The 26,308-nt window shown below is 42.8% G+C and overlaps 1 protein-coding gene across 1 annotated transcript in view; it reads left to right on the top strand.

Moving 5' to 3' along the window:
- ephb2b (eph receptor B2b) overlaps positions 1–26,308 on the top strand; it is a 162,791-nt gene that overhangs the window by 76,753 nt on the left and 59,730 nt on the right. The window contains 1 exon segment of the mRNA XM_056273628.1: positions 2,757–3,441. Coding sequence (XP_056129603.1) covers positions 2,757–3,441 — 685 coding nt within the window.

Below are 26,308 nucleotides of genomic sequence, written 5' to 3'. Positions count from 1 at the left end.
GTCAGGGCACCACATCCCCTCCAACTAATCCCTCTTGACGCCCACCACCACCCTCACCTTCACTTTCTTGGCCTGAAACTCATGACCACCCTTTTAACCGCGTTCTCGCTGAAGGACCAGGGGAGAGAGCTGTGAAAATGAAGACGTTTCTTCTAATTTCACACTCGGCGCTTGATCGTTAGGTTCTTATTATGCCGCATTTGCTTCCCTCCACTGGCTCTGATGAAAGCAGGGCAGAGAAGTAGTGACAGGACAAAAAGGGGCCCTCCATTAAAACACATTTTGTTTGGGGTCTCTTTTAGCTAGCCCACCAATCCCACCCCACCACCACTTCCAGCAACCCCCCCCCCCATCCTCCCCGGGTCTTCATCTCTCATTATAGCAACCCCCACCTGTCTCCACATTCATTTTATTTAAGTTTGATGGTGCAGTGCTTGTTTGGGATCCAGAACAAGGGGGCGTCACACTTTGTCCTCTTCTGTTTAATCAGCCCATGGCCTCCCTCAGAACACAGTGTCAATCTGTAAGGAGAGGTGGGAAGGTTAATGGCTGCTCATGACCCGAAGTGACTGTATTCACCTTGGTAGTCTGGGAGTGGGCCCTCCAGCAGATTCATCCTTGGTATATTTTGAGTGCAAGGACACCACAACACATCCAATTAAATGCGGTTGTCGAATGGTGACTTAAGTTTAGAAACATGTTTTTTTTTTAAATACCAAAGTATATATTTGTAATGCAAATGAGCAATTTCAAGCAACAGTATAAATAAACATAGAATTTGATTTATATCTAAAAATGTTTGAATGATCACATTTGAGTTTTAAATACCTTGATTTGCATACATGAGTAAGAGCAGAAGGAAAATCCTGATTGATTATGCACAATCACTGAAGTAGAATTTTTGCAGCCTACACTCAACCTTTGCTCATCATGCCAGCCTAAGACAACCATTTTAAATCTAAGCCATTCAGACATCCAAACTCCTGTTGATTTTCTGTATCGGGTCTAAAGCCTGTCTTTTCTCTCTCTCTCTCTTTTTCTTTTTTTTTTTTGGTCTGTTTTTCCGAGTGGGTTTAGATTGGCTCTGGCTTAGGTAGGGTGTGGGTCAACCCGAGCATCAGTAGCAGTGATTAATTGGGACATGGGAATTAAGTACAAAAGCTGTACTAATTAGTCTGTGTTTGATAGGACGCTGGGCTGCAAAAAGAGGGGTGACTTTCTTCTCCCAACCCATCAAAAAATCTGTCAAAATCCTTGCTAAGTGGGCACTAATTTGGGAAATTATGTCAGCTGTGAAGTGAAGAGTGAAGGGAGGAGAGAGAGGGCTTGTTGAAGCTATACGTGGTGCGGCTGGTGCAAAACGTCTCCGAGGGTTAAGCAAAGGGTTTTACTTAGTTGAAATGCGGAGGTCAAGGTCATGACTTGCTTAGTGGTTAGACTGCACTGGGTTCCGATTCTGAGGCCCTCGGTTTGATCCGAAGCCAAGCGGGTAGGAAAACCGCAGGGGTTGTATCTGGAGCCGGTAATAGTGGGTATTCAAATTTGTGTGCATTATGTGGATATCGAAAGGGGAAAACAGATAAAAACCCAGAGTGAAATTTCCCCTTTAATTTATTCGTCATATGATTACCTGTGTAATATGATTATACCAATTTTATCAGAGCATGACTTTGATTATGTTAAATACATGTCATTTCTTTTATCTTACAGTGCTTAAAACCATTTCTCATAGCAGCAAATGTGGCTTTCACAATAATATCAATAACAGATTACTAGATACTATGAATATGTCCTATACAACTAGAAAAGTTAGGATAAAAGTGGGACACCCTATCTTAAAAACAAAGCCTTTTTTCCCCTGGAGAAGTGATTTAATGTCACTCCTCCAGTTTCTGTAAGAGCATTACAGTATGTAAATGGTATCCTTATGTGTTAAAGAAGACAGGAGAGGAGGGAGCTAAACTTCAAAGTTTTCTGGCTGTCCAAAGCAACGTTAGGATCAATTCAGCATTAATTGAGACACACAAGGAAGTGGGATTTCTTCAGAATCCTAAAATTGAAAACATTTTTTATCATTTTTTTAAAGGGTTATACATTCTCTCTGCAAAAAAAATAAGCAAAAAAAAAGCAAAACAAAAACAAAACTGCTGTATCATTTACCACTGAGTGCCACTTGCATTTCATAGTTTGAACTGATTAAATTGAAAGTGAATTTCCCCTGATGATGGTGTGAAATGGAGAGTCTAACATCTGTTGCTAGTACTGTATGAATTACCTCTATTGGATCAAGGGCATCCAGCAGTAGCAAGGTCGGTGGGGTTAGCTAAGCATCTGTGGCATGTCCTAAACATTTTACCTGTAGATTTAGAAATAATAAGAGTATTAATTTTCACCATTTTCACTGGTTTAAAAACTTCCTTTACACAGAAAAAAAAGTAATTTTCAGATTTGTAAGACCAAATACTTGAATTGATTGAAAGTGAATCAGACCAATCATTGCTTTGATTCTTGACTGTTGGTACAGCTACTGTGATGGCCTAATCATTATCTTTGCAAAATGCATTTGACTATGAGTCTTTCTCTGAATATTTTATATTTATTTGGCTCTTGTAATCATGAGTCTAATTTACTACTCCATAAAGATTGAAATTCATATTATTAGATCAAAAGCTTAAACTATGCCAAAGATTTTTTCATGCTATTGTACATCACGGCTGCGTAGACTTACTGTTTCTTTCTGTGTCCCTTGCCAATAGTGGGAGGAGGTGAGTGGTTATGACGAAAACATGAACACCATCCGCACCTACCAGGTCTGCAATGTGTTCGACAACAATCAAAACAACTGGGTCCGGACCAAGTATATCCGGCGCCGTGGTGCACAGAGAATCCATGTGGAAATGAAATTCTCCGTCAGGGACTGCAGTAGCATCCCAAACGTGCCTGGCTCCTGTAAAGAGACATTTAACCTTTATTACTACGAATCAGATTCTGACACGGCAACAAGGACCTCCCCAGCCTGGATGGAGAACCCATGGATCAAGGTGGATACCATTGCAGCTGATGAGAGCTTCTCCCAGGTGGACCTTGGTGGCCGAGTGATGAAAATCAACACCGAAGTGCGGAGCTTTGGCCCTGTGTCACGCAATGGCTTCTATCTGGCCTTCCAGGACTACGGAGGGTGCATGTCGCTCATTGCCGTGCGGGTCTTTTACCGGAAGTGTCCCCGCATCATCACCAATGGAGCATTGTTCCAGGAGACCCTCTCAGGAGCAGAGAGCACCTCCCTGGTTGCTGCAAGGGGGGTATGCATCCCCAATGCTGAGGAGGTGGATGTCCCCATCAAGCTGTACTGCAATGGGGATGGAGAATGGATGGTGCCGATTGGGCGATGCATGTGCAAGGCTGGAAATGAGGCTGTAGAAAATGGGACTGTGTGTAGAGGTAAGGCTTGTTCCTACTGTTACCCCCATGTTTTCACCAACACTGTTAAACCCGGTGAGCCATCTAGCACTACTTTCATAATATAATTCAAACACTAAAACGTACAAGTCATACAGCACTCATATCTGTCAGATACACACCACTGTATCCACTGTTGCAGGGTTCCATTTGTCCCCATTAGACTGACGTTATGAATGGACAATATATGCACCTGCATTTAACAAGATATTGGGATGCACTGATATTCAACGTCAGTTATTTATTTCAGGTGATTAATGTATTTCCATGTGAGTAATCACTGCCCTCCTATTTTTCCATTCAGAGCACATCACTGAAAATCACTCCTCATGACAAATTTGGCTAGTGGTTTGATCAAAAGATACAGTGCTGCATTTCGAAGTGTGTGACTGTTGAATATGTTTAGTTCATTTCTTCTGAGCAACCATAAAATAAGGGGAGTGCCTAATCACAGGTGTTTGGCCTGCGATCACAGAGGCCTGTCATAGCTGGATGAGTTCTCCCCCTCACACTGTTATTTATTACTCCACCAACCCTGGCTCCATGTAACAGTTGTAATGTTACACTTCCATATTCTATTCCATGAAGAATACAATCCCTGTGGATCAAACGAATTCCATTAAATGCACTTTACCTTAAGGGTGTGATTTTTTTTTTCACAAGTAGGACATGTGTTCTACAAAGTTCAACATTTAATCATTTTGTCAAAGTTTCTCTATTTCGCCACGCTATTATTTAAAAAAAAAAAAAACCTGACCCCCCCCCAAAAAAGCTCAAATTTTACCTCTCCCTCCAGAGCTGCTATTCAGTCTCTGCATATACAAAACTTAACCCATGCCAAACAAACGTGGATGGAAAAGAAACCAAAACAAAACTCCACAGTGGCCTTGTGTCTTCAAAACATCAGAGCTATTCTTAATTAGAAGCAATGCATTCATGTAGCTATAAATGAAAAAGATTATTTTTTTATTCCAAGTTCTCATGCACACTCATACACTCTCATACCCCCCCCCCCGGGTTTGCGTTATACATCCATTTGCATCTTCCCAACATTGGTGCGCCCATCATTTACCTGTCCCACAGCCCGTCCATTCTCTGGCAGGTGGTATTGGCTCAACGTGCTTTAACTCCCTGATCAGTGGAAGCAGCACGACAGCCTGCAGCCTGCAGACAGGGCCCACGCTAGTCTAGCCCCGCCACAACAAACCACCCACCTGCGTGTTGCTGCCTCCCTTGTTCGCTTGTCTGTAATTACCACCCATCCTCCCCCCTAAAGTGTTGGCGTTCGGAGGAGAGAAAAGTGAGGGCCGCTGTCTCGCAAACACTGGCGTGTCTGTTCGATGACTACTAATGAGGGAGGCCGGCGATTCGTTCTGAAGGGAATAGAGACCAATATGAGTGAGTGTGAAGATAGCGACTTGGTTACATTGAGCCGCTCACTAAATCCACGCCTCCACATAATTAAACAAATCTGCTTGTTTTGCTGACCCACATGTATTTCGGTGTGTGTGGTTGATTGGAACATCCTAGGGGTGTCGTCTGTCATGGTGGTTTTGTGTTAAACGGGATTATACAATTAAATGCAGTTTATTTAGCTGGGAAGATGCATAAAATCTATGTACATATTCCAACATTGCTGGGCATGAGGGTGAGTCACTGTGGTGTATGATCGCTACAGTGCTTTATTATCCAGTACCAGCCACCTCCCGGTTCCTCTCTCCATTTTTACAGTGGCTGGTCAGCCAAGTTCCACCCTGAAGGGAAGCTTCTTTCACTGTATGCTTTCATCTCCATCAGCCCTACTACAAGGCTAAGGCCCACTGACACACTTCAGACACACACACACACACACACACACACACACACACACACACACACACACACACACACACACACACACACACACACACACACACACACACACACACACAAAATAGACTTGTGAAAAGAGCTGATTTTGACAGTTCTTCTCAGTGTCGCTATGTCTACAGCGATCATATAGACACACTGAGTGGACTGTAAAAGCTTTATGAAAGTTCATTAAAGCACATACCTATACAGAAACACACATGTGCACACACACAAGTAAACACCCGCGTATAAGCACGACTTTGAGCATTCCTGTCCGTGTCACTATTTCCTCTGTGATCACACAGACTCGCTGAGTGGACTATTAAAGCTTTATGAGAACGCTGCATTATCTCAGAATGGAGCTGTGGCATGCAGCAAGAGGCTATGCAGGAAGTGGGATTTTATGGCACTATACAATCGTTATAAGACCCGGCACAAACAAGCGTACGCTACAGAAAAAAGAAAGTAAATCTGATAAAGTAGAAAAAAATGTTATTACTCCGTGGTTAGCCCATTCTTCAAGGTCCTATTTGGTGGAGAGCTGCCACCAATTGGTCTTTGTCCCATTCATCTCCCTCCACATTGAATCCTGATATCACCGCATGAGACTGTGGTCAGTGGCTGCCTTTCAACTGCCAGAGGTTTGGTAATGAATTGATTAATGAAAGATGCGCCTCAGCCTGCTGATGTTATGCAGTAATGAATTAATTTGTCGGAGATGCCCATGGAGGGATCACAAGATATCCTCTTTCACAGCTGGCTTATGAAGCCAAAGAGAGAAAATAAAGCAGCCAAGATAAAAGAGACAGTTTGTACTAAAGAATTAATAATGCAACTGATGTTTTGTTTCAACATTGCGATAGCAAAACATGTAATTACACATGTAATAATTTAATCCTTGACAAGGCTCTCAACAAGAAAATTAGACCAACATTGAATCTGTCAAAATATTGATAACTGGGGGGGGGGGGTGGATTCTCGCTCTATGATCAACTTACTAACAAGATTAAGTTCCAAGAAGTGCTGGGATCGGGCAAACCACACCGGGGTCTTTCAGCAGAGAGGACCCTGTAAGGAGAGAGAGATCTGGTTTCCCCCTCGGAGCCTGCAGGAGATGGTGCACCACAGAGACACATTGGGTCCTGTTTGCCCCTGCCACTGACTCCAAAATGAAAAGCACTCTCTCCAGCGGGGCACAATGAGAGCCATGTTCAGGGGTGGAAATGCAAACTCCCTTTAACAATGCCCATGTGTGTTTTTTCACTGTAATCTGATCATCCAACTCAGTGCTATTGTGGGTTGAGGGGTCTCGACTGTGGGAGTGTGGCTCGTATTATGGGGTGGTGGAGGTTGAGAATTCCAACAAACATCTCCAGCAATAGTAACAGCTTCATTCACATACTGGCTTTCTGTAAAGAGTGTGTTTTTGTTTTTTGTTTTTTTCCAATGGGTTGGATAACAATGTAAAACAAGCATTCCATATTGCACAGCCCTGCAGCCAGGATTCTCAAGGAGAACAGTCAACACACATCAAACACAGCATGATAGTCGAGTGTCTCAGATAGAAGAAGGGGGCTATTACATACTCAACACGATCCCCCGCTGACATGCAATGGGAATCACAGTGTGAAACGCAAGACATTTTGACATCGAGACCAATTACTGTTGTTATCTGAAAGATAGGAATTCTTAGCGAAAGAGGATGACATGAAAAAATATCACCTCATAGTAACTACGTAGCCTTTATTGCTGTACTTTACTTATTAGTATACCTGATGATAGGTGATCCGATTGATAAAGATAGGGTGTTTTTTTTTTTTGCCAGAAGAATATAGGGGCCTCTCATTTTTTTACTCCTATAATTAGTTGCAATGTTACAATCATTTTCTTAAAAAGGGGTGTATAGTCACACCTACCTTTCCATTTAAAAAGACAGCTTACCACACACACACACACACACACACACACACACACACACACACACACACACACACACACACACACACACACACACACACACACTCCCTCACATACAAAAGCAGTAGGACATCATTCTCAAGCTTTATAGGCATCTGAAGCAATATGATGTCATATGATGATGAAAATCCTAAATTACAGCGTGGAGAATTTTGGGAAGCTTGAACAGTACCTCTTTTAATGGATATCAGTACTCCTGAGGTCTGTGTTAACAGAACATACAGCTGCTAGGAAGGAAGGCCCTGTCAAATTGCACACCCATTGCAAGTAGATTAAGGACAAGAGCCTCAGTAATTCTTCAGCCAAATGTATTTGTAGATAAAGGGAGTTTAGTGAGGACTGAGCACGAAGGTGGGCACCAGGCTTGACTAGACATGATTGCATGGAAAATTGTCTGTGGATTTGTGTGTGCATTTGTGTGTTTGTGTTGGGGAAGGGGGGAGGGGTCAGGTAGGGATGGGTGAGCGGTTGGTGGTGGGGATTAGATCTGTGAGCCAGGAAGTGACCCCCCCCCATCCCCACCCCCAGTTCCCTGTCAGAATCCCAATTATTGTTGTTTCTTTGGAGAGGGTTTAAGGTGGAAATCAGTGCGGCACATACACATGCAATCCACTGCCTTTATTTCCCAGGATGCTTATGTATTTAATGATTTCACTACTTGACTAGCATGTACATGGGGAGACAGAAGCACTGATGGCAGGATGACTGTCCTCTGCACGGAAACAAGACGCAAAGCAAAGCAAAACAAAACAACACAAAACAAACACACACCTTTGAGGCTTTTGCTGCATTGCAAACAAAGACAAATGAAGGTGGAATTGTATCAGGCTGCAACAACAGAATGAGAGACAGACAGGCGGGCAGACAGACAGACAGGGAGTGAACCACGCCTACAGAATGTCTACTGTACACACCAAAGGCATTCACAGGATATCACATTATAGTGAAAGTATTGCTCACTCTCTCAGATTGATGGTGGTTGCGGCTGCTCTTGCAAGCCTTTTAGTAAGCATAAGGAATACCCATTACCTTCTGAACAGATGTTCATTACCATAACATTTGCCCATTAAATAGCATCACAGGCAACATTGCTTAATTTATATAATTGATCATTTCATATGAGGTCTGTGATGTGCATGTTGAATGAAGCTAGTCTCTTAGCCTCTCAGTATGGTCTCTGCATAATACAAGATGTTGCAACAAGCAGCAGGTGAGCATGGGCGTTTGGAAAATGTCAGCCTTTCCACAGTCTTTCCCTTCCCACCCTGTTGAGATGGTATTTGCCTTTCACTGTCTGCCTGTCTCCTTCTACTTTTCTCTGTTGTCACTCAGTGCACCCATGAATATTGTACCCAGGATGAAAGAAATGGGCAGATCAAGTTCAATGAGGAAAATCTTGCCGACTGCTGATCTAGATGGCCTCAGCCATGTATTAACCATACCTACCATCAATCACAATCGCCCTTGCTCAAGGGCGGACTGTTTGAATAGAGGAGACCAGTTGTGCTTCTGATGAATGCTATGCTGCTGCTGACATTTACTCGGTTCATGCTGCTTGACCACTTCCACCCCACCTACCACCTGTTTGGATCTGATCTATAAATGTTTTAATGTGTATAAGTGGGATTGTTCTCCATGTTATTGATAGTTTAGTGCACTGTAAGTGCAGCCGCACACAGCAGATCCATTAATCACCAAAGCTTGAACTGATATTTCATTTACACAATAAAACATTCACTTTAAATATGTGATGAGTCCTGATTGAAATAAAGAGCGGGAGGGTGAGAGAGTAAGAAAGCTAGATAGGCAAAGATGAAAAAGTAAAATGCAAATCATGGAAACATCTTCATGGTGAGTTCATAAATCACACATGACTGCATGACTGTGCAGATAGCATGGGTTGTTTCATGCAATCACATGCACAGAAGAAGAAAGCCACTTTATTTTTCATTGTGTTCTCACAATGAATTGTGTTGTTACAATGAAATTTGTTCAGCTGCAGCGCCCGGGGACCAACTCCAGTTCTTCTTTCCATTACCTTGCTCAGGGGCACAGACAGGAGTATTAAGCCGAACAGGGTTATAATAGGGACACATACTTTACACACCCTTATTACACAGTGATCCTGGCTCTTTCTCAAAGCAAACACATTTTTATTTTGATTTTATAGACACACACACACACACAGTCACACACACACAGAGGTTATCGTTCTCATTCTCACAGTACATCAATCACGTGAATATGATAACGTGAGCCGCAGGGTCTGCTCAAAGATCATGGCCTGTTAAGCGTGTCAAGCTCTTCCATATGTTCCTGCGCGTGTTGGGTTCTGCCCCATATGGTTTCGCCAGCAACAAGCCCTCATCTGTCTTTGCCCGCCCTATCCCACACTATCTCTGGAATACCCATGTTCAAGCGGCACCCCCTCTGATAAGCCGGACTCTCCCTTTCACTGTTCATTGTTTCTTTTATCTGAATGCTGAAGGAGGGCCCTGGTTGTTACTTGTGGCACCTCTCCAAGCCCCTCACCCCCACCAGCCTCAGTAGGTCACAGAATCCCCTGGTCTTAGACAGTGAGATATCTGATTGTCCTGCGGATGAGCACTACCTTTGGGGGTCAGCCCCTCCGAACTTTCTGATCTGTTCCCTCTGGACAGGTCAACCTGGCACTGGAGCGATCACAGCTATAAAGAGACCGTTCAGGGCTGCACCTTTTTTTCTCATCTGTTCCACGATCAGCGGCCTTCTCAACATAAGCCCTCTCTTCTGCCCGCTCTCTCAGATGTCCACGAGTCATCTCCTGTTGGAGGCTTCACTGCTTTATATAAGCTAAGGGGAAGGGAAGACTGATGGATTTGGCGTCTGTCGGGCAAAACATGTGAAACAAGACAGCCCGCTGTTAAAGACAGGAATCCCTTTTGAGTATTGGTGACCTCTTTTTATACCAACATATCAGAACTCCGTCAACACTGGGAGCGTGTAGAAATTGGTGGATGCCTCTGCTGAATGCAGCTGTCCTACATTAGAGCTATTCTAAAAGTGAGAGCACCGGGAGAGCAAATCCACTTCTGACATTGGCGGGATGTACCAAACGTGTACTATGACTGTAGAGTTCAAAAGATGAGCACAGTTGTTCACACACAGTTAACCCCTTGGTCTTGTACTAAAATGCGGATGGGTATGGTCTGTATTCTGTTTCACAAAAGATCGGCATTTAATCTGGTGGAACAACATCGATGGCATGGCGTTACTCTTCATAAAGTTGTTCGTGCTGTTGTGGTATGCACTGAAACCTTTAAATGTTTAATGTTGCTTAAAAGAAACTATAAAAGACAAAGAAAGAAATTTGATAGTGTGTTACATTTGCTCTATTCAATCTATTTAGCTGATTTGGTTTTACAACTAGGTACTTTGGGAGGACTTTGAAGATAGCAGTCAGGTCACTGGGACTGCAGGCTGCTTAATGGCCTTAACTGTGACCCCTTAGTAGATAGTGAAGCAGAGAAAAGGCCACCACAAATACTGGAGACACTCCCAAGTCCACAAAACTATAATGGATTCTAAAATAAGTACCCCAGTGTCTCTCTCTCTCTCTCTCTCTCTCTCTCTCTCTCTCTCTCTCTCTCTCTCTCTCTCTCTCTCTCTCTCTCTCTCTCTCTCTCTCTCTCTCTCTCTCTCTTTCTGTCTTGTCTCTCACTCATCTCTGTCTCTCTCTTCTCTCTCTCTCTTCTCAAATTCAAATTCAAAAGTGCTTAATTGGCATGACAAATACGCACTTGTATTGTCAAAGCAGTCGTTACAAACAGAACAAAAAAGTCAGAACATATACTGAACATGAACTTATACACAGACAGATACAAGGAATCAGAACATATACAGGTGCAGTATGAAAACCAGATTGGTAATTAGTTACCAGTAGTACTTATTTTATTTATTATTTAACTATTGTTATTATCTTTATTAATTTTATTTTCTCTTGTCGAGTCAATTGAACTTCTCTCGCTCTCTTGTCTCTGTCTGTCTGTCTCTCTGTCTGTCTGCCCCTCTCTCTCTCTGTCTCTCTCTCTCTGGCCTCTCCTTAAACTTCATGAGGTGTTTAAAGATTAAACGGCTGCACGGGTGAGCGAATGAGATGGTGTGTGTATACGTGTGATGGTAGGTGTGTGTCTGTGTTACTGTTAGTGCTGATGTGCATATGAGTGGTGGTGTATATGTGTAGGTGGATTGCAGACAGGTGCGATAGATTAAGAGTAGAGAGAGAATATGAGAGACATTGAGAGGGATGCATAAAAACACCATTTTCTATCTAGATTCAGAGCTGGGTGCTATCCAGCAACATAAAACTTACCGTACTAATAACCAAGGAAAGAGAGTACTCCTTCTCCTACAGATGACCTGGAAGGAGGATGTCAGAGTGACAGCATGTCTGCTGTAGCATAGTGTAACTACAGTTTTGGGTGATTTACATGTTTTGGTTATGTGTAAACCTTTCTAAATGCACTGTATTACTCCAATGATAAGTATATAGATTTCGAACTAAAATTATTTTTTTCTCAGTTACAAATTTTTCTTTTTTGTTGTCACAGTAGCAACCTTGAAAGGTGATGTTGTAGTGGTAGATGTCAGAGATGTGACTGTCCCCCTGCCGGTTATGGTCTACTTCCCACAGTGTGCTTTGTGCAGCCTTGTGCACTGTTTGTGAGGTCCTGGTTTTGTGTTCATCCCAACGTGAACTCTGAATCTCGAACACAAGTTAGCGAATCTTGAACACAAGTTAGCATATCTGCAAATGAAGAGAAGTAGAACGTGCACATCGCCCAAAAAAAAGACAAATTAGGTTCTGGACCAAAAAAATAAACTATAATGAAGATAAACAATGGTCCACACACTGCAGCTCCCTAATATACAATTTATTCTGACAACCAAAAAGTGACATTTCACACTAAATGCTCTTCCTCAAAGTCGACAAAACACAGTCGCCATCTTAAATAGATCTTAAGCTTCACTTACATGACAATCACGTGACACAAGCATAGCTCCCTTTAGATCACAGATATCAATGTATATAGTATATACAGTAACATTCGCCAAACACCCCTGTGTAAAGAAAACATAATACATAGAGATATAGAAAAGACCCTCAGTGCACCATTTCATTACATCAGGCCAGTAGCTGTCATAGCTTCAATATGGCAATATCAAAATAGAGGCTCCTCTCTATACTACAAAGATGTGCCTCAACTTTGGAAATAGAAGTCTGCAATATCCAACAAGGTGAATCATGGTGTAGGAGTTAACCATTATAATCCTCTCATACATGAGATAACAAGAGCATTACACAGATGAAAATAAGACAGCATGGGAGTTAATCCTGTCTAACCATTTGATATTTGGCACAACTCATAATAAATAGCATGGGCAAAACTATCACAAAAATGGTCTGATGGTAAAGTGCTCATGCAGACCTCTTGGTGCGGGAGCATCCAGTGTATAAATCCAAACCCGTTCCCTACTCAGGAGTAGAGAGTCAATGTCACCTCCTCTACCGGGGCTTTTAATAGCCTCGATGCCCATATATCTGAGAGTGGATATGTTGTGCTGGGCTTTTTTAAATGGACACCAACTGGGCTTGTCACATCCTGATTACGAATGGCACACCTGTGTTCAGTGATCCTAGTTTTAAGGGTTCTTGTTATTTTTCCAATATATGCAAGACCACAGGGACAGTTAAGCATATATATTAAATTTTTCATATTGCAAGATATAATGCCCTTGATGTTGAAGCTTTTTCATGAGTGAGGATGATTAAAGGTATGCTTTTCATATTTAAAGGGGCATATTTGTCAGTTCCCACATCTGTAGTTGCCAGGGGGGACCTGACTGAGGAAGTGTGATGGGGTGGGTGGGGGCAGATGCGATCTCACCAGCAAGTTGCGAAGATAAGGTGGTCTTTTTATACAACACGAAGATGATTATTAAAACATATTTTCAGTGAAGGGTCTGTATCTATCATGTGCCAATGTTTCCTTATAACCTCCTCAGTGGGTTTTTCAATAGGTACAACAGCTAACTCTGGATTCACGTTTGTTAGATTTTCTTTTGGTTGAGACATTCAGTTTGAGAAATTGTATTACAACACCTAGATGCCTCTGTGATCCACTGTTCCCTCTAGCTCCTTTGTCTGAAGCATCCTTAAGACCAGCTGACTGTTCCTGAATGAGGATTTTCAGGAACAATCAGCTTTCATACAATTTCTCAAACTGAACATCTCCAACGGGGGGGGGGGGGGTCTATCAAACCTGAATCCAGAGTTACCTGTTGTGTTCAATACTATTAGAAAAGCCCAGCACAACATATCCACTCCCTGATTTATGGGCACTGAGGCTAATAAAAGCCCTCGTAGAGGAGATGACATTGACTCTCTACTCCTGAGGAGGGAACGGGTTTGGATTTATACACTGGTTGCTCCCACATCAAGAGGTCTGCATGAGGACTTTATCATCAGACCATTTTTGTGATAGTTTTGTCTGTGCTATTTATTATGAGTTGTACCAAATATCAAATGGTTAGACAGGATTAACTCCTGTGCTGTCTTATTTTATTCTGTGTAATGTTCTTATTATCTCATGTATGAGAGAATTATAATGGTTAACTCCTACATCGTTATTCACATTGTTGGATATTGCAGACTCCTGTGTCCAAAGTTAAGACACCTTTTTTTTCTTTTTTCTTTTTTTAGAATATAGAGGTGCGTCTAATTTGATATAGCTATATTGAAGCTATGATGGCTACTGGCCTGATGTAATGTAATTGTGCACTGACGGTCTTTTCTATGTATTATATGTCTATATGTTTTCTTTATACATGGGTGTTCGGCACATGTTATTGTATGTACTATATATAGATATTTGTGATCTAAAGGGTGTTATACTTGTGTCACATGATTTGTCATGTGAGTGGAGCTTATGATATATTTAAGATGGCGACTGTGTTTATTTTGACAAGTCTGAAGAAGCACATGTAGCTTGAAGCGTCACTTTTGAGTTGTCTGAATAAATTGAATATTAGGGAGCTACAGTGTGCAGACCTTCGTTTCTCTCCACCAGTATCCCCAAGACATCAAAATCAAAATCAGTGCATTTTTTGTCTTTGCCAATCAAAAGCAATTCCGATTCGGAAAATAAACCCAGCTGTTTTAAGAGGAAAACGCAAGGATCCATTAACGATTAATTCCAATCCCTGAGCCTTGACTAAGAAAAAGTCAACAAACAGAACGTTTCCTTGGATTCAAGGCCAACATCTCCGCTAACCATAATGAATTCTTATGAGGTGACCGTGTCCGCACATCCTTTATCTACCCCACTGGACCTCTGTCGTGTTTAAAGAATAAAAAAATTACCAAATCAAACTGTTTATATTGAGCTTTATTTTTCTTTGAGGTCTAATTCTGAAATGTTTAGAAATGCATGGGCTGATGTAAAGTTGAAAGTTGCCCTGCGATGGCAAGGTTTTCTGTCATCATCTTCCCGGGAGGTTTTCCTTAGTGTTTGAGTTTGAAATTGGACACATCCGTCCGAAGCCCTCAAACTGCAGAATTAAGCTCTCCTCTCTTTCTTGAGAAAGTACCTATGTGAGCCCCCCTTTGTTTACTCAGACAGATTGCTTGCTGTGTGTTTAAGTCACACTATTCCTCACTGCAGCACACTCTTTCTCACAGCAGTCACTACAGGTAAATAATATATGTCTACTACACATATACCAAGTGTGCCAGATGTCACTTCCACATGCAATATCCACTAGTTTTCACCTGGTGTTGAAAAAAATGATCGGGGGGCATCCAGGTAGCATAGCGGTCTATTCCGTTGCCTACCAACACAGGGATCGCCAGTTCAAATCCCCGTCTCACCTCCAGCTTGGTCGGGCATCCCTGCAGACACAATTGGCTGTGTGTGCAGGTGGGAAGCCGGATGTGGGTATGTGTCCTGATTGCTGCATTAGCGCCTCCTCTGGTCAGTCAGGGCAACTGTTCGGGGAGGGGAACTGGGGGGGAATAGTGTAATCCTCCCACGTGCTATGTCCCCCTGGTGAAACTCCTCACTGTCAGGTGAAAAGAAGCGGCTGGTGACTCCACATGCATCGGAAAAGGCATGTGGTCGTCTGCAGCCCTGCCCAGATCGGCAGAGGGGGTGGAACAGTGACCATGACGGCTTGGAAGAGTGGGGTAATTGGACGGTTACAATTGGGGAGAAAAGGGGGGGGGGGGGAGATTGGTAGTAGAAAATCAAAAGAAATGTTGCTTGTTTTGAAAGGACATTACGTATGACTTTGATTGACAAACTGGAAAAACTCAACAAGTGATTACAGCTTACTAGAATGCATGATGAATTTGAGTTAGTATAACGTTGTTTTCTTAAAATGGATATTCCTTGTCACAAGTTCACTGGAGTTGATATTTTGTGCAGTATTTTATAGTCTCGCTGGCTACCACTGCCTGTTTGATGCAGCATTCAATTAAAATTGTTATCGCACAGGATGCTGGATGGGACGCTGGGCAAGAAAACAGTTTTGGCTCTATTGACCCAATTTGACAGAGGGAAACTTGTTGAAGCAGATAGTTTTTCCACTTGCTGTGGGCGACAGCTCAGCTATGTAAATGGGGTAGTTACAGAATTTTCTGGATGTTAAAACTTTTTACGTCCGCCTGGACAGCTACTAAGCAAATAAATTACTCAATATAATGAGCTGTTTTACTCCCCTGTGGAAATCCAAAGCCTTAGGCAGGAAGGTACACTTTTTTCTATACTTGTAAGTCTTGTGAAGAACTGGGTTCATTTAAAGGATACTTTTTTCATTTTATTTTTCTTAAACCCACCCTTTGAAAGATGAAAGGCATAGCACAATCCAGCAGGCTAATCCTTATCTAGTCATTTAGAATATTTCCACCAGCACAATGTGTGTCTGTGGTTTCTGAGTGAGAATAATCCCTCTCTTCCCCCCGCTGTTTTCACCCCTTCCTTTCCCGCTGTAGGTCTTCTATGTTGTGATTAGTGCTCGTTTCCTTGCGTTTATACAGTAAAGCCTTTGGGGATTCTGTGTGTATACTAAGTTTATACATGGAAGGAGGGGGTGATATTGACAGGGCAGTGAGAAGACAGTACTGTTTTGCCTTGTGTGGAAAAATAGCACCGTTTCCTGTATAGTTCACAATATGACTTAAAGCACAGTGCTTGGATATTACAGTGTCATGATGTTCCCAAAGTGTTTGGAAATTGCCCTGGAACTTTAAGATTTTATATATTCTTTCATTTCTTTGGATTTTCTAAAAAAGTGAAGTCCTGGTACTTCACTCTTTATTCAACAATCCACAAGTCCCTAGTAATTTCAAACAACATTTGAATATCAATTATTAATATAATTCTATAGTGCCTTTATTTTTATATATATATGGGCCGCACGGTGGCGCAGTGGATAGCGCAGTTGCCTCACAGCAAGAAGGTCCTGGATTCGAGCCCCAGGTAGTCCAAACTTGGTGAGTCATCCCGGGTCGTCCTCTGTCTGGAGTTTACATGTTCTCCCCGTGTCTGCATGGGTTTCCTCTGGGGGCTCCGGTTTCCTCCCACAGTCAGGTGAATTGGCCATACTAAATTGTCCCTAGGTGTGTGTGTGTGTGTGTGTGTGTGTGTGTGTGTGTGTGTGTGTGTGTGTGTGTGTGTGTGTGTGTGTGTGTGTGTGTGTGTGTTGGTCTCGGCCCTGTGATGGTCTGACGTCCTGTCCAGGGTGTCTCCCCACCTGCCCCCCAATGACTGCTGGAATAGGCTCCAGCATCCCTGAGAACAGGATAAGCGGTTCAGGTAATGAATAGATGGATGGAGATATACTATATATATGTAGTGTTTCTTTCTGAAACTGTCAATGGTGTTGTAAGTGCTCGACAAATGAGGAGCGGAACATCAACACGGATACAGGAAAAAATATTTTAATGCATTGCAGTACAGGCCTGTTTCGTGTGTCTCGCACTCATCAGCTGCTAATGTGTATATATACGTATATATATATATATATATATATATATATATATAGCATTCCCTCTAACAGAGGGAACATTCAAAAGGAAGTTTAATGCATACGTGTAGCTTTCGAAACAACCGTTTAAAGAATGTAACATCTTTAAGCCGTTATATTTGGTCATTGGTGGACAGAAACATTAATTATTCAACCACCTGGAAAATCCTCTCAAAGAACAGAGTATAGTCAACCAGTACTAAAATGTACAATCTATGTCTAACTGAAAAAAAATTATCATTTGCAAACCAGAGATGTCTACATTGAATAACAGGAAAGAGTTGGCCAGCAGTTGCAGACATACTAGATAGAAGCACCTATTTTTTAATTATAAATAAAGCATGCCAATAGACAAATACCAACACACACACCCTCCCATTAGACCGTTAGTGATCACGTGTTTTTGCATTTTTGAACGTCGCACCTCTCCCTTCCCCATTGGACGTTGTGCACGTGATGTGCACGATGAGGCAATAAATGGTATGTTCTTTCTCGAGTAGCTTTATTGACAGCTGATGATTGCTGAAACAGGCTCTTACTGTCTCATAAAGAATTTACTTGACTTACTGGATTAAGAATAATGATGTTAACCATATCAGAAATAGATGAGTTTAGGTTATCCATGTAAAACAAAACATGAGAAATGTCGGCATGGAATATCATTTACCTTAAGTGATATCCAATTTTTTAAATCGACCCAAAATCTTTTAGATATAAGGCAATAAAAGAACATATGCTCTAAAGTTTCGTCTGTTGCATTACAAAATGTACAAGGATTCTCTTCAAATTTAAACATTTTCTTATGAAAATCTGCAACTGGGTAAACCTTCATGGAAGATGAGCTGCTTTGTCTGTTTTACTTAGCGAAATCACATAACAAAAGGAAAGCGCAGTGCACATTTAATTGTCTTTGTATTGTTTTAAGATTAATTGCGCCGATACAATTGGGGAGAAAAAAGGGGGAAATTTTTAAAAAAAATAGCTCAAATATTACTGGGCTAGGTCTAGCCTACTTTTAACTCAAGCAATTAAATATATGGAAGCTGGTTGTTCTGTTCTCTGCCATATTTTAGATTAAATTAGCATTTATAAATACATTTGTGCACAAACTGTAACTCACATTGAGAGTAATCTACAATGTAACTAGAAAGCATGTTGCCATTGTTGTCAAGCGAACTTCCACCTTTCATCCAAATATTGTTTAGTTTTAGCCTAGATGCTGCCGAGACATTTTTTTCACCAGCGATTCATCCAACAGCCACTCACTTGGAAGCCAATACAGAATAAGCTATTTTCACTGATTAACACACCTTCATCCAGACGGGGAAACTCAAAAATGAAATCAGAAGGCATAGTCTTGGGCTGAAATAAATAACTTGGCTCTTCATGGCAAATGATATCAGCTACCACTGTAGTAGAATAAAGTTAGCCCTGTTTGGGACTAGCACAAACCTAGTTCCTAGGATATGCATTGACAGTTTTCCGGAAAACAAGTTTTGCAGCACTTTTGACTCAGTTTAGGCAATGTTTTCTGACTCAAATTTGCCGAACTGATAAGCTTTCTGAAGTCCCTGGACCCTTTTCTGTCCCCCGAGTGAAGCATACTGTTTGAAAATATTGCTAATAAAGTATATGATCTCACCTTAATTTGTGTGGCTTGTCCAAGTCTCCTTTCAAATAGATCTACCAATATGGACACTCCTGTTCTTCTTCTACGCTTCTTTACCGTGCACAAGGGGGAAAAAATCATATGAGCTTTCTTCTTTGTTATTTTAGGCAATAGGTTTCACTCAGTTAACAGAAAAGGGTCAGGGATTTCAGATCAGGCGTGCCGAAATCATTTCAGAAGTGGGGGAGGGGGGCAATGATATACGCGTGTGCAGGGGTGTACTGTATAGTGCTATAAGAGCGCACCAGAGCGCAGCTCCGTATGCCCGTATTTGCGGTTTTAATACAGTAAAGCACGTTATTGAATCCACGTGTCTGCCCCATCTTTTTTACTTTGTTGCAGTTAGGCAATCTCATTGTAGCGTTCTGTGTTGAGCTTCGGGGTTCTGGCTACGCTGGTTCTCGATTTGGGGGGCCAGGCTCCAATGGAGTTGTGGACGGTGGGGTTGTAACAATACTGTTAAAGTTTAGTTTTGTTTGGCTGTATTTTACTTTCTTATTCACTGGTTCTTATAATTGACATTTTTGCAGAAGCATGTGTTCGCAATATTGATAGCTAGCAGAGCTGACGTTAGCTAAGTTAGCGGCTCAAACAGACAACGCAAACATACATAATTTTATTGGTTGCTATGGAGGCTACATTGCATTTGATTTGTGGTGCAATGTACCCTTTTATTGGATTAAATGTGAATATTCTTCCTGATTTATGTCTGCGTGCTTTATTTGACCTAATTTGTTAGAGTAAACAGGAATGACTGAAACATCTTTTTACCGTAAGTGTTGCAATATAGGTGCATTAGCGGGGATACAGGGATTCCTGACTTTAAAAAAAAAGTGGAACGAGGGAACGAGGGCGCCCCTGTTTCAGAAAGCTTATCAGATTTGACCACGTGCTGCAAAGTACCCAGAACGAGTAATCAAGGAAATTTTTAGTGCATTTCCATGGGACCAGCAACCACACATTGGTTTGTCCTAGTTCCTTATTGGGCTAGAATAAAGTAGCCTTTTTAGCTAACTCAGTGCAAAACTGTGGACTTGAAGCAGAAAAGGAGCCCCAAAGAGTTCTGTCTAGCTCAGTGGGAAGAGTGTGGCACCAGCCTTTCAAGGATAAGTAGTTGTTTGTGTCTAACACAAAATAAAAATGCACGTACATTTGCATTGTGACAGTTTTTCGAGGTTGGCATTCGTAATGAGACAAAAGGACCCACTAAATGTCATCAGTGGAGAAGGAGAAAACTCCAGGGAGAGCATATTGGAGAAACATCTGTTTAAGGCTAAGCAGAATATCACATACACAGCTCCTTGGGGTGAGATATCAACCACCCTCTTGTGTTTACTGCTAAGCCTGGATTGGCCTCACAGTGTATTGACGCCTAGGAAATGCTCAATCCGTGCTGGGACCAGCGTGCAGCAGTTTATAGTGGTCATTTCAAGGCTGCATGGTCTCTCTAGAGTTTCTGGGGCTGTGTAGGTGGGGGAGGGTTTGGGTGTGCATTTTCATGTGACTGTTGTTTTCTGTTTGCCCTGCCAACTGGCTCCGTATGGCACCGTCTCGACACACCAGGGTTACCACTGGCTCTCCTCACAAGACGGGCATTCCTTTCTCTGTGAGGGAACTGGCTTAAAGGGGCTGTGTGGAATATGGAAGTCTCTATTGTTAATGAGGTGTCTTTGATTCTCAACTCTTTCCCCCACCATGTTGCGTTTTGCGACAAGCACAGTTTGAAATTGGTAATGCTGAGAGTTTTTTGTGGTATCTGAAAGATGGGCCTGGGCAAGTCAAACAGTGAGGTGGAACTAAAATGAGAGGGCGAGAGAAAGAAAGAGAGCCAGATGAGGAGGGAGCCAGAGAGACACAAGGGAGGAAGGGAGGGAGAGGAACTTTTGGCAGAAGCAACCATGATATATGTGTCTGTAAGCCACACTTACATGATGTTATGCACTTGGCAGGGGAGTGGTTTCTTCTCTCTGAATGTGTTTTGATTTACATCTGTTTAAGGTTATCAACAACCCTGTAAAAGACATGGTGAGAAATGAGAAGTTTCCAATCAACTGGGTTTATCACCTTTTTAGTATTGCATTGCAATAGTTCAGTGGTCTTTCAACTTTTTTGGGCCAGCACCTCCCTATCAATTATCCAGGTCCCTTACTGCCCCCCGTCAATTAAAAGGAAGGCTAATTGTCTACCCTGAATATTAATGTTTATTATTATTCTGTGTTATATGTTATGTTGTGTTATGTTATGTTATGTTATGTTATGTTATGTTATGTTATGTTATGTGAGTGCCAAATAACAGATTTGATTTAACTGGGCAGTTGGAATATCATTATCATTAGTTTCCAAAGGAGCAAGAAAGTCATGTGAAAATAAATTATATTTATGAGTGTTAAACAAATGCAACAGTTAGAAATTTGACTTTCAAACATTAATTAGGTCTCGTTATTGATCACAAACAGCAGCCCACCAGAAAGCAGTAATTTTGCACCGGTGCCAGACAAGAAGCATTTATTAATTAGTCCAACAGCGGAATATCCTGTAGTGATATAACGCCATGTATATACACTGGAACTACACTGTGTTGTAGACGTACCAGGGCCAGCCATAGTTGGGCTGCCAACATGTGAACTGTTAAACCTAGTGACTGTCAATGTAGATGCAGTGACCGAGAAAGGACATGCAAACCAGAAAAAAGTCAACACAAGACAGACAAAACCCAAAATGACCATATCTAACAGTGCAGACCTAAAGAGAGCATACCCAGACCAGTTTGACAAAATTGGCAACTTCAGTGGAAAGGCCAAGCTCTTCCTGAAAAAGGATGCTGAACCATTCATAGACCCACCACGTAAGTGCAGCATTCATATCAAAGACAAACTGAAAGATGAACTGAATAACCTAGTCGAACAAGATGTGTTAAGAAAAGTAGAACAGCACACAGACTGGTGCTCGAGTCTGGCATAGAGCACAAAGAAAGACGGTTCCCTTCGCATATGCTTAGACCCCCAAAAGCTTAATGCCAGCCTTAGGAGATGCCCACACAAGATTCCTACTGTGGAGGAACTGAACCCGAAGTTTGCAAATGCAAAAATATTCAGCAAACTTGACGCAAAAGCTGGATATTGGTCAATACACCTAGAGGAAGAGTCACAACTGCTAACCACATTCCGAACTCCATTTGGTAGATACTGCTGGAAATGTTTGCCATTTGGTCTCAGTGTCTCTCAAGATCTCTTCCAGGCAAAGATGGACCAAATCCTGGAGGGGCTCGACGGTGTCATCAGCATAGCCGATGATATCGCAGTCTACGGAGCAAGCGAAGAGGAGCATGACAGGAACCTGACCAACCTGATGGAGAGAGCAGCCAAGACAGGTATTGTGTTCAACAGTGACAAGTGCACAATCAAACAGACAAGCATCTCATTCTTTGGCAACCTGTACACAGACAAAGGTATCAAACCTGACCCAGCCAAAATCAGGGACATCCAGAAAATGCCGACACCCCAGAACAAAGATGAACTGAGCAGATTCTTGGGGATGCTGACCTACCTGTCACCCTACATCCCAAAGTTCGCAGACAAAGCACACACACTGAGGGTGCTGCTGAAAAGTGACGTGCCTTGGACATGGGACACTGACCACCAAAATAGCTTTGAGGACGTGAAATCAGTTATCAACGAACATGACTGCCTGAAGTACTATGATCCAAGCACACCTCCGACACTTGAGGTCGATGCATCACAGAAAGGACTGGGCGTGGCATTAGTGCAGAACAAAAGACCCATAGCTTTTGGCTCAAAGACACTGGACGACTGCCAATCCAGGTACAGCAACATAGAGCGAGAAATGCTGGCCATAGTCTATGGAATGCAGCGATACCATACATACCTGTATGGGAAGTCATTCGTTGTAGTTACAGACCACAAACCCCTCGTTACCATATGCACAAAGCCACTGCATGCCGCCCCGCCATGGCTTCAGCGAATGCTGATAAAAACACAAGGATACAACTACGAGGTCACGTATCGACCAGGAAACCAGATGGTCCTGGCAGACACACTCAGCCGACTACCCAACCCTGAGAACAACAGCAACATCGAGCTGGACGAGCGCATTGACGGAATAGAGGCAGAAGTCGAGGATCCAGAGATGCTCACTGTTGCAATGTAAAACTTCTCTCCCGAGAAACAGGACGCGCTCCGCACGGAAACCACCAGCGACCCCAGACTCAATGCACTGAAAGAGCTGATCCACCAGGGATGACCAGACAACATCAAAGCTCTACCAAGACAACTACGTGAGTACTGGTCATTCAGAGATGAGCTCGCAGTTGAAGCAGGAGTCATATTCAAAGGCAGACAGGTGCTCATCCCAGACTCCATGACTGATTCTATACTCGAACAGCTGCATGTAGGACACCAGGGCATCAAAAAGACACGGCGACTGACGAGAGAAAGTGTCTACTGGATCAGAATGAACGATGACATCGAAAGAGTCTGCAGGTCATGTAGCATATGCATGGAGCATCAGGATGCAAATCCAAAGCAACCTCTCAACTCACACAACACACCGTCAAAACCATGGCAATCCCTAGCTTCTGATCTATTCGAGATCGATGGACATCAGTATTTACTGATTGTGGACAGATATTCTAAGTTCCCTCTAGTGGATGAAATGCCCATGCCTGTGTCCAGCTAGGCAGTTGCACAAAAAATGGAAATGTACATGTCTCTTTTTGGAAGGCCTGATGAGATACTTACAGATAATGGACCCCAGTACACAGGGTGCACGCGTTCCAGAAATTCACGGCTGACTGGGGAATCAGGCACGTGACAAGCTCACCCCACTATCCAAAAAGCAATGGATTCATTGAGAGGCATGTGCGACACATCAAATCCATTGTGAAGAAAAGCATGAGACAAGGAGGTAACATACAAGTTGCCTTACTACAGGTCAGAGCAACACCCATCGACAGTAAACTACCATCACCAGCAGAACTGATCTTCGGAAGGCCAGTCACCACCCTGCTGCCGAGTCGAGGGGACCCAGGCAAGGAGGAAAACCGACTCCACCTGGAGCAGAGAACAGCAAACATGAAGTAACATCATGACCGCAGCAGCGGCAGAGAACTACCTCCACTCAGTCCCGGACAGCACATATCTGTCCTAAACAAGGAAAAAGGGACTTGGTATCCAGCCACCATCATACAAAAGTGCGATGAGCCAAGGAGCTACATTGTGCAAACATCCAATGGGAACAAACTCAGACGTGGCAGGAGCCACCTGCGGGAAATTCCCCACCCCCATGCACTGAGGAGCGCAAGAACCCGCTTCATAGGACCTCAACGGGACACTCATGCAGCTGGAACTTCTTCCAGCCCAACCTGTGAAACACACAAGACAGTACGCACAAGATATGGAAGAGCTGTTTCCAAACCAGCTCACTACAAGGACTATGAGTAGAGACAATCACACACAAAAGGAGGGCTCTGAATATGTTTATATATTGATACTGTAAAAATTGAAAACTAAACAGGGGGGATGTAGTGATATAACGCCATGTATATACACTGGAACTACACTAGGTGTTATGTACTACCCGGACTGTTATTATGGTTACACCACTACCATGTATGGTTATTACGTCTGCCTACTGAGCCACGATTAAACCTGAGTTCTATAACCCGTTGTAGTCATTGATCCTCGACCAATACTACCTCAAGTATTACTTCATATCCCTCTTGTAAATGTGTAACCACAGCGATAACACGGCGTTCACGGTGTATCCTCGGGGAGAAATGAATGCTTTCAAGAGGAAGAAATTCATAATTTCCTCCACAGGGAATACCAAGGAAGGGAGCATCCATTTTCCTGAGTTGACACAGTTAACGCCGTGTTGGTGAAATTTTATAGATTATACTCTAAGAGTCCGCGGTGTAGCGGTCTAAGCCTCGGCTTTGTGTCGATGCAGTTGCCCGCTGGGGACCGGGGTTCACGCCCCGGTCTCGTCAGATCCGACTATGGCCGGATTCGAGGAAGCAGCACGCTGTCTTCGGGGAGGGGGGCGGAGTCGGCTTGTGTCGGAAAAAGCAGTGAATGGACCTGGATTCGCCTTGTCACGAAACAGGCGAGGCGTCTCCTTCGAGACTGCCGGCCGGAGAGCTGCAGTTGGCGAACGCATGCGGTACGAGGGTGGGTGTTTGAACCAGAATAGGGAGCGATTGGCCACTAAATTGGGAGAAATAGGAAGAATCAGAAATAAATTTAGCAGAAAAAAAAGATGATACTCTGACATCCCATTCCCGGGAACGATTCAGCTACAGAAAGCTCACAGAAACACTGAAGTAAAGAGTCGTTGCTATGGAAACGATACACCATTTCGTCTAGTCACACTGGTGTAAACTGGCAGGTTTTAGAACGTTGCAGACCACATTCTTTTGCAAGTACTTGCAAGTTTCAACTCGTCTTGTTGTGAATCTTTGATGTAAACTCACCTTAAAAACGACCCCCCCCAAAGAACACCTCAATGTCCCTCTTTCAAAATTATTGCTTCCAGCACCTGCCAACATTCTCTGCATGACCCCTGGGCCTGTTGAGAAACGTTACAATAGATGTATGTCATCAACTTTTAAAAAGGATACACAGTATCTGAGCTGTTAACAATAATGAGAAGCCAAGAATTTCAGTCACCATGCTAAATTAATTACACATGCTGTGGCTGTGCTGGAGTTACCAGTGTTATATCTGCAACTAATGTATGCTAGAGACCCATTAAAACACACACACACACACACACACACACACACACACACACAGTTATCTGCTGATGTCAAGGGCTAATGGAGGACTGTGAGGAATGTGTTTGCCAGGCTGAGGACTACACACATTACCATTATTGACCTGCAGGATGCGATCAAAGAGCCCAGAGTATTGAGATACCCCCACCCTGAAAAATAATGTCTAGACTGATATGAGGGATGAAAACCCAAAGGCAAGGAAAGACAACACACTAAGTAGATGAAATGTATGCTCTGTTTATAGTCAATATGTGTACACCCATATCATTAAGCCATTTGGCTAACATTATAGGAATATTCAACCAAGATGTATGTCACATATTTTCTCTGAGTGTCTACTCTGAGGACTCTTCTTTGACAATGGTCCCGAATAGACCATGAGGTTGTCAGCAAGTGAAGGCAAGGGTTATCTCACTCACCAGGTAGAGAAGAGTTTGACTGGAGGAGACTTTTAGAAGTCATCTATGTCTGAAATAAGCAGGCTGAGCTCACAA

This window comes from Lampris incognitus, chromosome 2 (genome assembly GCF_029633865.1).
Source record: "Lampris incognitus isolate fLamInc1 chromosome 2, fLamInc1.hap2, whole genome shotgun sequence".
NCBI classification, from domain to species: domain Eukaryota; kingdom Metazoa; phylum Chordata; class Actinopteri; order Lampriformes; family Lampridae; genus Lampris; species Lampris incognitus.
Note: the sequence above shows the minus strand (reverse complement) of the source record. Positions and strands in the feature narration are given on the sequence as shown.